The sequence below is a fragment of the Phragmites australis genome, chromosome 13 (genome assembly GCF_958298935.1).
Source record: "Phragmites australis chromosome 13, lpPhrAust1.1, whole genome shotgun sequence".
NCBI lineage: Eukaryota > Viridiplantae > Streptophyta > Magnoliopsida > Poales > Poaceae > Phragmites > Phragmites australis.
The window spans coordinates 16,829,628-16,845,458 of record NC_084933.1 but is presented as its reverse complement, the minus strand read 5'-3'; the positions used below and the strand labels follow the sequence as shown (position 1 = coordinate 16,845,458).

Sequence of the window (15,831 nt, the reverse complement as noted above, 5' to 3'; positions counted from 1 at the left end):
TAATACTAAAGCTCCAAAAGCAGCTTGGAACATGGTCTGCAAGCCTAAGTCAGAAGGGGACCTGGGTGTTCTGAGTTTGAGAGTCCAAAATGAAGCTCTTCTCCTAAAGAATCTCCATAAATTCTTCAACAAAGCTGATCTTCCTTAAGTTCATCCTATTTGGGAGTCTTATTATATGAATGGCAAGCTTCCTGGATTACAGAAGAGATGGTCGTTTTGGTGGCAAGACATAACCAAGCTTCTTCAGACTTATAAAGGAATTGCAATAGCTAACTTTGGAAATGGATCGACTATTTTATTCTAGCAAAATCTCTGGAATGGCAAAATCTTGGAGCACTGTTTTCCTGAACTTTATTCTTTTGCTTTTGATAAAAATATCACCCTCCAAAAGGTGCAGAATTTGGGTTATCTACATCACATCCTGGCTTTGCCCCTCAGCTCTCAGGCTTTTGCTCAGTTGTTTGAATAAAGACATCTTTTGAATCAGCTGATGTTAACAGGTGATGAGGATAGCTGGAAGTATATTTGCGGGACAGGGTGTTACTCTTCTGGTAAACGCCTATAAAAGCCTCATTGGCTTTCAAAATAAAAGCCTCATTGGCCACTCCAACATTCATCCGGCTTTCAAATAGCTATGGTCCTCTTGTTGTCAACCTAAGTATAAGACCATGCTCAACCGTTTCTTTTTGGGACGAAAATTCTGTCGTGAAGGAATTTTCGTTCTATTTAGTGTTCCAACGATTTTCCTTTACGATTTCCTTCGTGAGGGGATTTTCAAAATCATTCTCTTCAGGACGGGATTCTCTCCTTTCCCTTCACAATCCTTCTCGAAGAGAAGCTGTTGAAGATGAGAGAAAATAAAATGAATGAGAATGGGAAAATAAATCGGAAAGAGAACGAAATGAAGGGAATATGATTAGAGATGGCCTAAGGTTTTCTTTTAGTTACAGAGGATAGGCTCAGTACGAGAGGTTTACTTTGTCAAAAAAAAAAGATGAACCTGGAGTCCTACACCTGTGAACTATGCATCCTTCTGCGAGAAGAAACCCTCATTTGTCTCTTTTTACATTGTAGCTTTGCTAAAGCTTGCTAGCGATCAATTGGGTTGCAATACTCTTGACTACTATCTTCAAGCCATTTAGCATCTTAAACGAAGAATTAATCTTCATTTCTCTATAGAGATCATCATCTTAATGTCGTGGAGTATTTGGAGAGAGAGAAATGGTTGGATCTTTAACAACAAAGTCCCGACCATCCTAAACTGCAAAGAGGGTTTTGTTCATGACTTCTTCATGGTTACCCATAGAACAAAAGAAAAGCACAAGCAACATATGACTTTATGGCTTGCCTCAATTGTTTAGATTGTTATTTTGTCTTTTTTGTTTTTACCATCCATCTTGTACAGACTTTTTTAATTCTTAATATATTTACAGTAGGGGCACGCCCCTCCTATTATTTTTTAAAAAATATTCAGAACTTCGGACGCCGAAAACAAAGGACAACACGAGACGAGCATTTCTTTAATCGAATTGCACTGTAGTCTAAGCCTAGGGGCCATCCGAGGGAGGGATGGCCATGCCACCGAGCTCGCGGTCACGGGCGGCGGCACCGCCCCCGTGAACAGCGCCGGGGTGCACCCTGCTCCGCGCGAGGAGAAACCCGAGCGCGTGTCCGGCGACAGCCGCCAGGAGCACGCCGCCGTTGAACGACATGACGGCCAGCATCACCAGGTACGCCATCCCCATCCTCACCGCATGCGCCGCCGTCAGCAGCGCCGCGGAGGACGCGCGGCTGCCCACGCCGCGGCGGGCAACCCAGCTCGAGACCGCGGCGAGCGCCTCGGTGAGCGCGGCGAGGGCGAGCACGAAGAGGAGGCAGAGGACGTACGCCCCCGCGCCGCGCGCGCCGGGCCACCCCGGGAACAGCACCACTGCGCGGTCGCCCCAGAAGAAGGTCATCTGCATTATCGACGCGTGCCCCGCCGGCGCCGCAGCCTTCCCTGCGCCCGTCGGTGCGTGGTCGCCGCGCGGCGCCTCCATCGCCATCGGCCCCATGCCGTCGCCGGCAGCCATGCCCTTCACCGCTGGATCCAAGTTCTTGGCTCCTTGGCCTAGCTAAGCGAGTGAAGCTATTCAGCCAACTCGATCGAGCAGAGCAAGGACAAGGGTGAGAGAGACTGAACGAAACTAGACGTGCGCGAGCGCGAGTACGTGACGCAATATAGTGCGACCACTGGGGAAGGGACTTACTGAAATCAGGGGAATCGCGAGGCGGAGGAGCGGCGGGCTCGGCGAAGAGCGAAGCAAGTCTAGGCTTCGTGACTGAACAACTGGGCTGGGGAGCGGGGGACCCGGCCGCGGCGCTGTGCTATTTGGACGCTGTGGCCCTGCTCTGCCGCGCGCACGCTGGTGGCATTTGTACGCGACGCGAGATCTGATGCCGTCGGGCTCAGGCGCTCAGCAAGATAGCAACTTGTGTAAATTTTCTTGGGCTTGCAGCAGAGGCAGGGATCATAGATTCATAGGAGATGCTTTCTTTCCCTAGCTGTCAGTGGCACGTGAGCGGCAGCGGCTTGCTGGAGCTGCTGTGGAATCTTAAGGGCCCGTTTGTTGCTTGCATGCTCATCGCCGGCTAATATTAGTCAGTTAGCTTGAGTTGAGTTAGATTGGTGAGATATATAGTAGGATTTGTTTAGTTTACTGTTAGGTTGGTTGAGAAGAGATGATATTTGTTTATCCGTATAAATATATATTGTATTATAAAAAATATATTTTTCACTAAAAACATAGGATTGGAAATATCTTTATAAATTAGTACATCACTGGTAAGAATATCTATGAATTTTTTCTAATTTTTAGAAATTTATTTGAGTATCAAAAAATATTAAAAGTTATAAAAATATATTTCTTCAAAGAATCTTAATTAAATATTTGCTTAGGTTTTTAAATAAAACTAATTAAAATATATTGCTAGTAAACTTTAATTAACTCATACAAATATTTAAAATTTTAAATTACTCTTATATCTCTAAATAAAATTAAAAATTAAATAAAATATATATACATACACCGGCTGCACGAGCAGACCTGGCCAGCCCACACGCACAAACAACCAAACACGCCGAGCCTACACGCGAGGAGTCAGCCGGACTCCTACAGCCAACCAAACGCGTTCTAAGTGTCTCGTTGTGAGGTCCGTCTCGAATATTTTGAATGCTCATTGTTGTGCGTGTCCACCTTTTTTTAAAGAATCAAAATGCATTGTTTCTTCAGATAATCATGCACAGTCACATCAACATGACACTAGAGTGAATAGGCCCGCCTAACAATTTTATATTATTTCCTGTGTCTTCTTCCCGGTTTTTCTTCCTCCGTTCCCCTCTCTGTCTTGCTCCCTGTCTCCTGTTCCTCCCAAATTCCCAAGTCTCTTCTTCCCTCGTGGCTCAAATCCAGCTGGAGTGAACGTCCAAAATTGAGTTGTGCCATTAGTAGCGACATGCCAAGAGTGAAATGCTCTTGGGAGGAACGGGGACGTAAGAAAAAGGGATCTGCAGCTGAGGTAGAAGCAGCCTTGACGGCGCATGACCTCGATGGTGGCTTGGACGGCAACATCGGCCGCGTCCGTCGTTGTCTGCTCCTCGGCCTGGACTGCGGCCTGGGTGGCAACACTGACGTCTGCCCCTCAGCCACTGGAGGCGAGCGGGCGCAGGGATGGACATGGGTGCGCGGGCGGTGAACTCGGGAGCGGTGGGGGTGTGCGGCAACAAGTGCGTGCTGGCACACGGGCAATACGGGGCCGAGCCCATGGCGCTGAAGAGCAGCACCTCAGACCGAGCACGCGGCGGCGAACGGTGCTAGGAGGCCGAGCTCGCGGGCGCAGGGGAGCAGCATCTCAGACCGAGCATGCGGTGGCGCCGGGGAGCGTGCGGCCGAGCCAGCGACGGGGCAGTGGAGCGCACGGCCTAGCTCGTGTCCTAGCTGGCAATGCAAGGGTGCCACATGGCTCAACTCACGGTGGCGAATTCCACACATGGGTCACGGCCTCACGGGATCAGGAATTCAGGAGGGAGCAAAAGATCTGCTTCGCGGGAGATTACGATGCCTAGGATATTATGTCCTCTTCTCTCTTCATTTATTTCATGCCATATCATTCAATGATCCTATTGGGCAAGCTAAAGGTATACGGATAATTAGGTTACGACTATCTATATTTTTAAGATATGATCATTAAAATTATCTAGAAGGATAAAGATGAGTAGAAAGATAATAATTAATTAAATTATATTTAAATAATAATAGTTAATAATACACTAATCAACACGTACTAACACTTATTAATATCAATCTTATCATACTAATTATTAATTAGCAATAAAATATACTAATTATTACTAATTGTATTCTAATTGACACACTAATAGTATACTTAATAAGCACACTAATACTTATCAACTATAATCTCACAATAATAAATACTAATTAGCAATGTAATATGCTAATTATCACTAATTATTTTACTGATAGTCGTGATTAGATAAAGTGGATGGCCTCATCGAGTCAAAAAATACTAACCCAATCTATCCAGCATCTCTGACGAATATTACTCAAAGCTAGATAGTCATGTCCATCCATCCCTCAACGAAACACCTCAAAAATATGAATGGTCATCTCACATTCAGTCAACCAAACGCACCTTAATGTGTATGATATCGGTCACTCCTAATGTAAATGTCTTAAAGTAATATCTACTACCTTCGTTTAAGAATGTAAGGCATATTTTATTTTAAAAAAAGTCATTAAGAGTAAGCTTTGATTGTTAATTTCTCTAAAAATATATTTTCAATTGCTATAAAATCAACATCATATTAGAAGTACTTTTAAATACAAATGTATTGAAACAAATTTTGTATACTTGACTAATTATCGGTCAAACCTTATGAAGTTTGAATTTTTAGAAACAAAATATGTCTTACATTCTTGAACAGTTGGGTTACCTCTTTCCACCTCACATAGATACTAGTGAAGAAATTACATCTTCAGTGCAAACACTACTACAGAACACTATATATGTAGCGCTTCATCAGTATCGGTTCAACAGTAATGTTACTGAAGACGTATCAGTACCGGTTCTTAAACTCCCGCACGCGAACAACGATTGAGGAGCTAAGAAACGACACTGGTATTCACTATCAGTGTCGGTTCCACATACCAACCGACATTGATACTTGCTACAGTATAAAAGTCTCCCTTAGCTCGACCAGAACCGAGATGTCGCGAGCCCAAGCAAACAGTGTCGGCCGCCATTTTTTAATAGTCTTACGGTTGGAGGATTCAAGATTTGGAGGAGTTAACTGCTCTAAGGTTAGTGAGATGATATATATTTTATTTTTAGATAGATTTACTTGGTAGATTGCTCTAGGGTTAATAGTTGGTGCTTATTTCATGGTTATAGATTTTGAGATCCAATTGAGATCTAATTTAGATAAAGTTTGCAACTTTGTCATGCTCCATAACTAAAAAAATAGTGAACTGCCATGAATTACACACACGCTAGTAGTGGCTCAGCGTTCTTCTTTCGAAGCGTTTTGCCAATAGAGCGAGGGCGTCCTTCTGGGGTGGGGCGAGATGATCTATATTTCATTCTTAGTTGGATTTAGTTGCCAGATTACTCTAGGTTTGAATTTAGGTGGTTGTTTATTGGTGTTGAATTTTAGAATGAGCGAGAGCTCCAATATCGATATATTTAGAGAAAGATCGCAATTGCATCATTGTAGATGATTTAATGAGTAGATTAAAGTCACATGTAAATAGATGTGGGTGCGTACATTAAAATCTAGGGACAAATGCAAATTTGCCACTACTTGAACCGTTATTGTCATTTTAAAATTACAAAAATACCACTAGAACTGTCATTCGAGTGGCATCCTTGCAAAAAATAAAAAACTAGGGAGGTATTTACAAATACACCTAAAATCTAGCTCCAATTTTCTAGTATGTGGATTGCGTATATTTTTAAAGTCTTGAATTTAAATAATAATTCAATAGATTTCTTCTATTCATCAATCAACCTAGTGAATTTAACATATTTGATAGAATATTATGTTTTAGGGATGATACGTTTACCCACGGGTCATAATCGGACACGACAGCCTTTGGAATGTGGGTCCTCCGACCTGGCCCAAGTACCGGAAGAAGATGAACCTTCAAATAGGGACCAATCAAGATGCGAGGTAATTTAATGAATTTATTCTAGATTTTGAAATGTTTAATGATTATAAGTTGAATTGGTTTAATTATAATGATTTATAGATGAACCAGTTATAAATGTACAAGGATCGAGAGCCAGAGTTCGTTGTTGGAGTTGAGGCTTTTTTTAGACTGCCACGACGTACAAGAAGTCAAAAAGGAAGCGTTCCGGTCAGTATATATGTTATATGTGTGTCGACTGCAAGAACAAAATGTAGTTTTCAAATATAGAGCAAATCCGTGCACACTTGATTTGCAAGGGTTTTAAGGCTGGTTATACCCGTTGGATTGAGCATAGTGAACTTGAATATGTTGGGCATGAAGGGTAACCAACAATCGAAGAAGACAGAGACAATGATATGACGGCTAACGAAGACTTCGATATGTCGGCATTTGAAGATACTTTTATCCAGAACGATGGAGGGGACACTTTTGTTGGCAACAATGAAGACGACATAAAATAAACGTTGCGCGATGGGGAGGGGACTTCACTAGTGAAAGACAACATCAAAAATACCAGTACATCATAGAGAACTCTAAAACACCAGTTTACCAGAACTATAAAGATGAGCACAATAAGTTGCATGTGGTGCTGACACTGATGCAAATGAAGGCTAGCAATGGTTGGACCGATAAGAGCTTCAATGAATTGTTAGAATTCTTGAGAGAATTGCTTCCAAAGGGGAACGTGTTGGCCAAAAACACGTACCATACCAAGTAGGTTGTCTGCCTATTAGGATTGGAAGTAGAAAAAAATACATGCATATGGATATGATTGTATGTTGTTTCACGATGAGGATGCAGATTTGGAAGCGTGTCACGTTTGCAATGCACCACGATACAAGCGCAATGTTGATGATATCGAGAGCGATGAGGCGGGGGTGAAGAGAAAGAAGAAAAGACCCCCCGTTAAGGTGGTTTGGTATTTTCCTATAATCCTCCATTTGAAGCGATTGTTTGCTAACAGAGCGAATACCGAGTTGATGCGATGGCACGCCAAACAGCACAAGAAAGATGGAATGCTTAGACACCCTGCTGATGGCATGCAATGGAGGAGATTCAATACAAAATACAAGGAATTCAGAGATGAAGTGGGGAATATAAGGTTCGAGTTGAGTACAGATGGGATGAAACCTTTTGGCAATATGAGAAGTACTCATAGCACTTGGCCCGTGACTCTCTGTATCTACAACATTCCACCTTGGATGTGCATAAAGCGAAAGTACCTTATGAGGCCTTTGTTGATTAGTGGGCCGAATCAACCAAGCAACGATATCGATGTGTACCTCAAACCATTGGTTGAAGATCTTCGTGTATTGTGGAAAGATGACATACGGGTATGGGATGAGTACAAACATGAGAATTTCACCCTGCGCTCAATGTTGTTCGTGACGATCTTAGATTGGCCTGCTCTTGGTAAACTATTAGAGCATGCTATAAAAAGATACAATGGATGTGCTCAGTACTTGGTAGAAACTGGGGGGGGGGGGGGATGGCTGACGAACAATTAGAAAATAATCTTCATGTATCACCGTAGGTTCATTCATCTGTATCACTCATACTGCAAGAATAAAAGAGTTTTTAACAGGACAGTGGATCATCGTCAAGCTCCGAGGATTTGCACTGGAGAACAGGTATTTAAGATGATAAAGACACTTAGAGTTGTATTTGGAAAGGAGCCAGGAAGTACAAAAATTCCAGCTGGATAACATACTCCTATGTGAAAGAAGATATTAATATTTTGGTTGTTGTCTTATTGGAAGTATCTTATGGTACGACATGTAATCAACATCATACACATAGAGAAGAATGTGTTTGATAGCATAATTGGTACCTTACTAGACATATCTGGTAAAATAAAAGATACACTAAATGCACGACTGAACCTGAAAGAAATGAACCTTAGGAAGGACCTACATTACATACAATTAGACAACGGCAAAAAGAAACTGTTTAGAGCTTGCTACACTAGGAGCAAGAAAGAGAAGATCAGCCTGTGTGGTTGCTTACGTGATGTCAAAGTTCTGACTGATTACTCCTCAAACATCAAGAGTTTGGTAAACATAAAAGATAAGAAATTAGTTGGCATGAAGTCTCATGATTGTCACATGATGATAACGTAGATGCTTCTAATTGCAATTAGAGGTATTCTACTGGATAAGATCCGAGACCCAATCATAAAGTTATGTTTGTTCTTCAATGCAATTTCACAAAAGGTCATTGATTCGAACAAACTGGCAAAGCTGTAGGAAGACGTGATCCATACTATATGTCAATTTGAGATTATTTCCCCTCCGACATTTTTTGATATAATGCCCCATCTAATTGTTCACAGTGTGGGTGAGATAAAGAGCCTTGGCCCTGTGTTTCTGTATCAGTTGTATCATTTCAAAAGGTTCATGGGGGTTTTGAAGAAATATGTTCATAATCAAGATCGCCCGGAAGGTTGCATTACCCAAGGGTGGAGTACGGAGGAGGTCATTGAGTTTTGCATTGACTACATGAACTTGAACGCAATTGGTATGCCTATATCTCAGGGGAGGCTAAAGGGGGGAATGACGATAGGTCATACTTCAATCCATATCAAAGATCGTGTTTCATTCACTCAAGCACACTTCGCAGTTCTGCAACAGTCACTTGTAGTGGGCCTGTATGTCAATATGCACGTGAGCATGATACACTCCACAAATCCAATGAAGTCAAAGGATTGGATCGCAAGAGAGCACATAGATAATTTCTGTAATTGGTTACGTCAACACATGATACGTAAGGATATCGACAATGCTCTGTTGGAACTTCTGGCTAATGACCCGTCAACTACAATTCGCACATTCCAAGTATATGAGATTAATGGCTATACACTTTATACGAGAGCACAAGACAACAAAAGCACTAACTAAAATAGCAGTGTACGTATTAATGCCTATGACCGCGCTAGCAATAGGGAGACCTACTATGGATTCATAAAGGAAATTTGGGGGCTTGAATATGGCTAGTTGATGGTCCCTCTCTTTCGGTGCCAATGGGTCAGGCTCTCTGAGGGAGTTGAGGTCGACAAGTATGATATGACTACCATAGATCTCAAACTCGTCAGATACAGAGAACAACCATTCGTGCTTGCCAAGGATGTTGCACAAGTCTTCTATGTAAAGGACCCAGACCCAGCTAACAAGGAGGAGCGTTATGTGGTTCTTCAAGGAAAAAAGGAAGATTGTCGGTATTGAGGATGTTGTCAACAAAGAAGACTATGACAAATTCGACGACATGCCTCTTTTTGGAGAGAATATCGAACTGCCTCTCATTGATGACACTGAGGAAGCTACCTATATACGCCGCAACCATAACAAAGCATTAATCGTTTAATGAAAGCTACTTTCATGTATTTGCTAAAATTTGTATAAATTTAGGATAAACTTTAATTTGTATCGAGGACATGTATGGTGAAGAGTAACTTTTTGAAAGTTCTGATCTGAGTGTCGGACAAGGCGATCGGACTTATGTGACACCACTCTTTTCTCTAGTTGGAAATCTATATTATTAAGTTTGTGCATGTTTGAATTGGTTAGAATTCAAATAGGATTAAAAGAAGAAAATCAAATGAAGAGCTAAAAATTACAAAGTTTCCCAAGAATTAGTGATTAACGTTGATTTTCTATAGAGTCTGAAAAATTAAGATTAACATAATTGGCTTCACACGTTTTTTTATATGGATATTTCATAATTTCATTACGAAATTAACAAATTACGGACTTATTAATGAAATAAAGATAATTCAGTGCACATTTCATGCATGCAAGTATTTTATCATTTAGACGACAGTAATACAAACTCAACAAATTTGGATTCATAATTTTCTCAACTCTAATCATTTTTCTATGATTTTTGAAGTTTTCAGTCGAATTTAACAATAGAAGAATATTTCTAGAGAAAAATAATTATCAGGGCCGGTTCTAAGTAGCAACCGGCACTGATACATGTATCAGTGCCGGTTGGTACCTAGAACCAGCACTGATACATATATCAGTATCGGTTAACAACTAGAACCGGCACTGATGTCACACCCGGTTTTAACGGCCAAAACCAGATACGGCTTATGTGTGCCCAGGATGTTCAACACACATAAGGACGTCACAGGTGAAGTAACAAAAGCAATACTTCTATTAAATAAATGTTAAACTCTTACAACAATTGACATATATTGTCTTCTATGAAGATATCTGCAGCGGAACAGAAGCACTGGTGCCCAACAACACCGCAGGCAACCGACCGGGAGACACGCGCCTAGAACGTCACAACCTCGTCTTGATAGTCTTCAACATCTTCACTCACTGAGCAGCAGCATACATGTCGCATGGTGTAGGGAATATAGCAAGTGTGAGCACATAGAGTACTCAGCAAGTGGGGGAAAGTAATGATATGCAGGCTTATACTAAGAATAGGCTAACACAAGGGTTTATTTGCGTAAATGCGAGTAATGAAAATATATTTGGACTCAAAAGTATTAAGCAATTATTAAGTGAATGTAACCCATACAGACCAACACACATCATACAAGGCTCCCCACCTTGCATACCATAACTGTCTAGTACTCCCTGTACTATAACCAAAACCACAACCATCTAGTACTCCCTGTACCAGAACCATAACCACAACTATCTAGTACTCCCTGTACCAGAATCATAACCACAACCAAACTCATAACCACAACCCACTAATCATGTGAGGATCCAAGTTTCTCATAACCGTGAGCACGGCTGTTATAACAGTTTTACACTCTGTAGAGGTTGTCCAGCTTTTCCCACGAGTCAGTGAATTCCATGTTGCCGTGTTCGAGAAACACTTAACACACGCCAGTGGTGTGCCGCCAAGAATCACTGTATGACACTTTACACTAACCAGAAACTAATCCAGTATGTATCTGCCCACTATGATTCACCGTCAGGCTTTACGCAAGCTAAGCTCCTACCCAGAAGCCCCCTTTTGTGCTGACCCAACACAAACTGGATAGACTCTAATCAGTATGTCACGCCTTACCCATATCAGCCTCGTGGTTGGTACGTTACTTCTTGGGTTATCGCTCCACGACCGGTCCTTACATAGGTTACTTGAGCAAACACTAAACCAACATCATAACCATGACAACCATCAAAACTACTTTGCTCAAGGCCTAAGGTTCCATGTTGCTAGACCATTAACAACCATTGTTGCATATGTTCATTAGTCAAGATTATGACACTTCTCAACATCCCAAAAGCATGGCTAAGCAATCTACATATAAAAGACACCTAACCATAAACCATCTAGGTTCCAAGGGATGATAAGGGAAAATCTAGAAAAACCCTAACATAGGTGACTACCTATCATATTGACAGACATTGCATGTAGTTTTGTAAAACAAAATATTTAAAAACATATGTTCAATATGATCAAGGACACTTGCCTTTTTCCCAATGCTGCTCAGTGTTGTCGACATCTTGGTCTTGAAGTCCCTCGAACTGCTCTGGAACGTTATCGACTAATCACGAGAACTACCGACAAACAACACAAAGCAAACACTAAGAACAACATACCAAACATCATTAAAACACTTTAAAAACACTATAGTTGGATATGGATGATTTTAGAAATATTTAGACGCAAGAATCGTCTAAATCGGAGTTAAGATGAAAAGAGAACAGCTTTCGAGAGATGGATTAGACTGAGAAAGAAATGCTGATTTTCTGGAACTATCTTCCTATGGGAAAGGCATTATTGCGCAATCACTGTGTCAGGCTTGACAACATCGTTATGCAAGATTTAAGAAGTGTAGGGCAGACTAGACTTCACTGACTAGGCTAAGGAGAATAATGTGGCGCTGACTTGGCATGCTATACAAGTAACATCTTGGACTAAAGAAGGGATACGCGGAGATCTAGTATCGACCACCTATGATGGATCAAAAAGGCTGAAGGTTATGCTTCTAGGTTATGGATACTACTGGTGACTCTATATAGCGGTGGTGATTCGGGTTTCGTCGGAGATGGCGATCGGGCATGTGGCCACAGACATCGATGTCGGTTTCAGTGGTGTTTCAGTGAAACGAGGGAAGCATGGCATAGAACGCGGAAAGACTAATTCAGCAGTATGGTTGGTTTTTGAAGGGGTCATCCGAGGTAGCGGCAAAACAGCGATGACTGCTTCTAGGTTTAGTGGTGACCACGAACAGATTCAGGAACAAAAACGCTCGCGTTCCCAGCGATTGGCTATGAATTTTGAGGAACCGTTTGAACAAGGATGTTCATATAACCCGGGAATACAATGCTATGGCATGGGTTTTAGTAGATCATCCACTGAGAGGAAGAACGATCAGCACAGATGAGACGGGTGATGGGTGCGACATGCGGTGGTTGGCAATGTCGTCTTGGTCGTGTCGCTGCACAGATAGGGATGGGCTCCTAGGGTAACATAGGAGACTCCATGGGACATGCCGTGACGCGGTTGGTGTATCCATACGGCTTTCGGATTGACGGGGAACGCGAATGCAAATCCGGTGCGCGTGCAGAACACGTCCAGAAACCGGACAGCGGGTATGTCAACCTTGATTTCGATAGTTTGGCTAATATACTGGCCGACCTGGTTGGTGAGGGCGTGGGGAACATCATGGGACATGCACCGATGAAAGGGCTTGATGATTTGACCTCTGGTCGGTCGGGAACGTCGATGCCAATTAGCTACAACGCGGCTGTCTCGCGGCTGTCCGTGATGGTGACGACCATAGCGGTGTAGATCGGGCTTTGGCCGGAGCTAGGGTTTGGCTAGGGACTTAGTATGATGCTAAAACAGTAGTAAGGGAGGAGAAGAAGAGGTCCTCACCTTGCTTTGATGGTCGAGGAAGGACGATTCGCGGAGAAGACGACGTAGCGCATCACGGGCGGCGGCGGCGGCGGCGGCGGCTCCGGCGAACGGCGGCGTTCCGGCGACGCACGGACAGGGCAGCAGCGACTTCTAGGGCTTGAGGGCGTGGAATAGGGTAGGATAGGGCGTGCAACTCATATATATATAGGGCTAGGGGCGGCTGGATGAGGTGGAGTCCAAACCGAACACGAATCGGATTCGAGTTCGAGTCGGTTACGGTTTCCTTTTGCGCAGCTCTGTATTCCGAGGATGATATCTCCATCGTTCGGACTCTGAATTGGACGTTTCTTGATTCTAAATTATAGTACTCGAGAATATCTACAACTTTGGTAGTCATTAGAACTTCTGAAAACGTCATCTTGATTTCCAAAAATGTACCACAAGATAAACTGTTTGAACTCGGACTTCTCTGCGCAGCACTGATTTCGGGGGCCATAACTGCTAGCTCTATTATCCAAAAAAGAACTTTCATAGGTTCAAATCGAAGCTCTCGACGAGACCTACAACTTTGGTATTGTCAAGATTTGCATTTGAGGTCGTTTTGAACTCCAAAACATCATGGAAAGATGAGGTTGTCCAGGACTCCGCGAAAATTTGCAGATTTCGTGGATCCTTTGTTGGGCCATCTAGAAGACTTAGCTAAGGGTTTGGACTTGATCAAGATTGAGCTCAAAGACACTTTAGGTATATCTAAGGTTTAAAAAAGAAACTTTTGCTGAGAAATTTGAATAGGATTTGAATTTGAATTGTGTTTGGAGTGAATTTAAGAGAAACAAAAAATGAGGTTGAACAAGAATAAGAGTATATAAGGAATTTGAATTTGGATTTGGGTAGAATTTGAGAAAGAGGAGTGATTGGCTTTAAATAAGAATTTGAATAAGATTTGAATTGAACTAGAGAAGGATTAGGTATGATCAAAGATTGAATAGATGATGAATTCAAAGATTTTGAATTTCAACCATTAAGATCCTTAACTTATTCACTACTGAGTTTTGTAAAAACCTTTTCAAAATCTTTTTCACTCAAAACACCAAAGAGAAAGAAAAGGAAAAAGAACTCTAATGCATTTACCTGGCTCCTAGCAAAACTCAGCATGCAATGCACACAAAATAATAACCTATGTTGATTGATTGATTAAGAAAATAGGTTTTAACCTATACTACTAGTGAAGCTATTCAATAATCTTGGAGAAATTTGAGAAATCTGAAAATCAGGGTGTTACAACTGATATTTCTGCTACATATATATCCAACAATTAGCCGCTCTCCTCATTCACTTCATTCAGCATTTCAGCCTGTCACCGCTCCTCTGCACTCTGTCGACCTGTCGCTCGTCCTCCCGACGCACCGCCCCGTAGCCGAACGCCGCCTCCTCCCAACACGACCCCGATGCTGGTGGCCTCTTCATCGGTGACCTCCTCCGCGCGGACTCCTCCCCAGCAACCTCATCTGTCTTCTTCCTCACAGCTGACCACCTGAGCCCCCCCCCCTCTCCGTCGACCGGCTGAATCCCCGTAGGTGAGCCTCCGTCGTTCCTCCGTAGGGCAGTAAATGATGGATGGATGCAGTGGCAAATTTAGGGAAAATTTGTATTGATTAGTCTCGAAATGCCAAAAATATACCCTAAAAACTAGTTTTTCCTTTTTCATATCACTTGAAACATGTATCCATGCATTTCTATGGATAATGCCGACTTCATAGTAAGAGCTAAGAAGGGAAAATTGCTTCCATAGCACTCCCTTTTTGGCACTCTTCTGGCACAAGTTCTGTAAATTGATTTGATCCATCACCTTAACAAATGATTTATTTTTTTTGCAATGCCGCATGAAACAAAGCTATTCATGTGGGATGTGCTTGAACTTGCAACTTGGTTAAAGTTATGGTTTGGTGCAGTGAACAGTTTCTTTTTCGCCTTTGAGTATGATTACTTGTTAATGTTGCATATCTAGGGATTCTTAGAATGTTGGTACTGATTCTTTCTGTTGGTTTTGTTTATGTTGCATGTAACAAACTTGCCAAAGCATTATTTACTCATGTAATCAGTGCTATACATTGCCAAAGCATTTGTATGCGTTATGTTTGTTTTCTTTTTGCCAAAGATTATGCGATGATACAAGGTAGAACAATATATAGCATACATGATAATACAATTTTTTGTAGTTTTGGTGAAAATTTACATGTTAAATAAGCTTGCATGTACATGGCATAGAAATGTACATTAAACAGATGTTTCATGAGTAAAAGCATTTTTACTAGATAGTATTGATCATAAGAGGATTTATCAAATTGGTTTCACAATTTTTGGATACGTGATTAATTAACTATGAAATGTTCAAAGTACAACGTGTTAAATCAATATCATGTATTTAGGCATCTATGTCATGCTAAAACCTATTTTTCTCATGTAGAGAATATTGTAAGGAACAACACAAAAGTAGATTCACCACATTTGGATCTGTATTAATTTTTATATGAATTTTACAATGTTCTGATACTTCCAATCGAAATCTAATTCAATTCTGAATTTCTATTTATTTCTAGGTTTTCTTCTACAAAGAACTCTCTTAAAATAAATATAAAGTGTGCAACTCATGTTCAAACCTAGCATTTCCCAAACTTATGATAATTTTTCATACATAGACAATTCACTGAAAATGCTTAACTGAATGATATTAGACATGGTCCAATTATAA

General features: G+C 41.6%; 1 protein-coding gene across 2 annotated transcripts; it reads right to left on the bottom strand.

Moving 5' to 3' along the window:
* Window positions 1-1,405: 1,405 nt before the first annotated feature.
* LOC133889041 (copper transporter 6-like) lies at window positions 1,406-2,523 on the bottom strand. 2 transcript variants are annotated; one of them, XM_062329478.1, is made up of 2 exons: window positions 2,250-2,523; window positions 1,406-2,114 (listed from the first exon to the last, which is right to left on the bottom strand). In XM_062329478.1, the coding sequence occupies exon 2, from the start codon at window positions 2,070-2,072 to the stop codon at window positions 1,548-1,550; it is 525 nt and encodes a 174-aa protein (XP_062185462.1). In that variant the 5' UTR covers window positions 2,073-2,114; window positions 2,250-2,523; the 3' UTR covers window positions 1,406-1,547. The 2 variants fall into 2 exon arrangements, with proteins under 2 accessions (XP_062185462.1, XP_062185463.1); XM_062329479.1 differs by having other exon boundaries at window positions 1,406-2,110.
* Window positions 2,524-15,831: the final 13,308 nt, after the last annotated feature.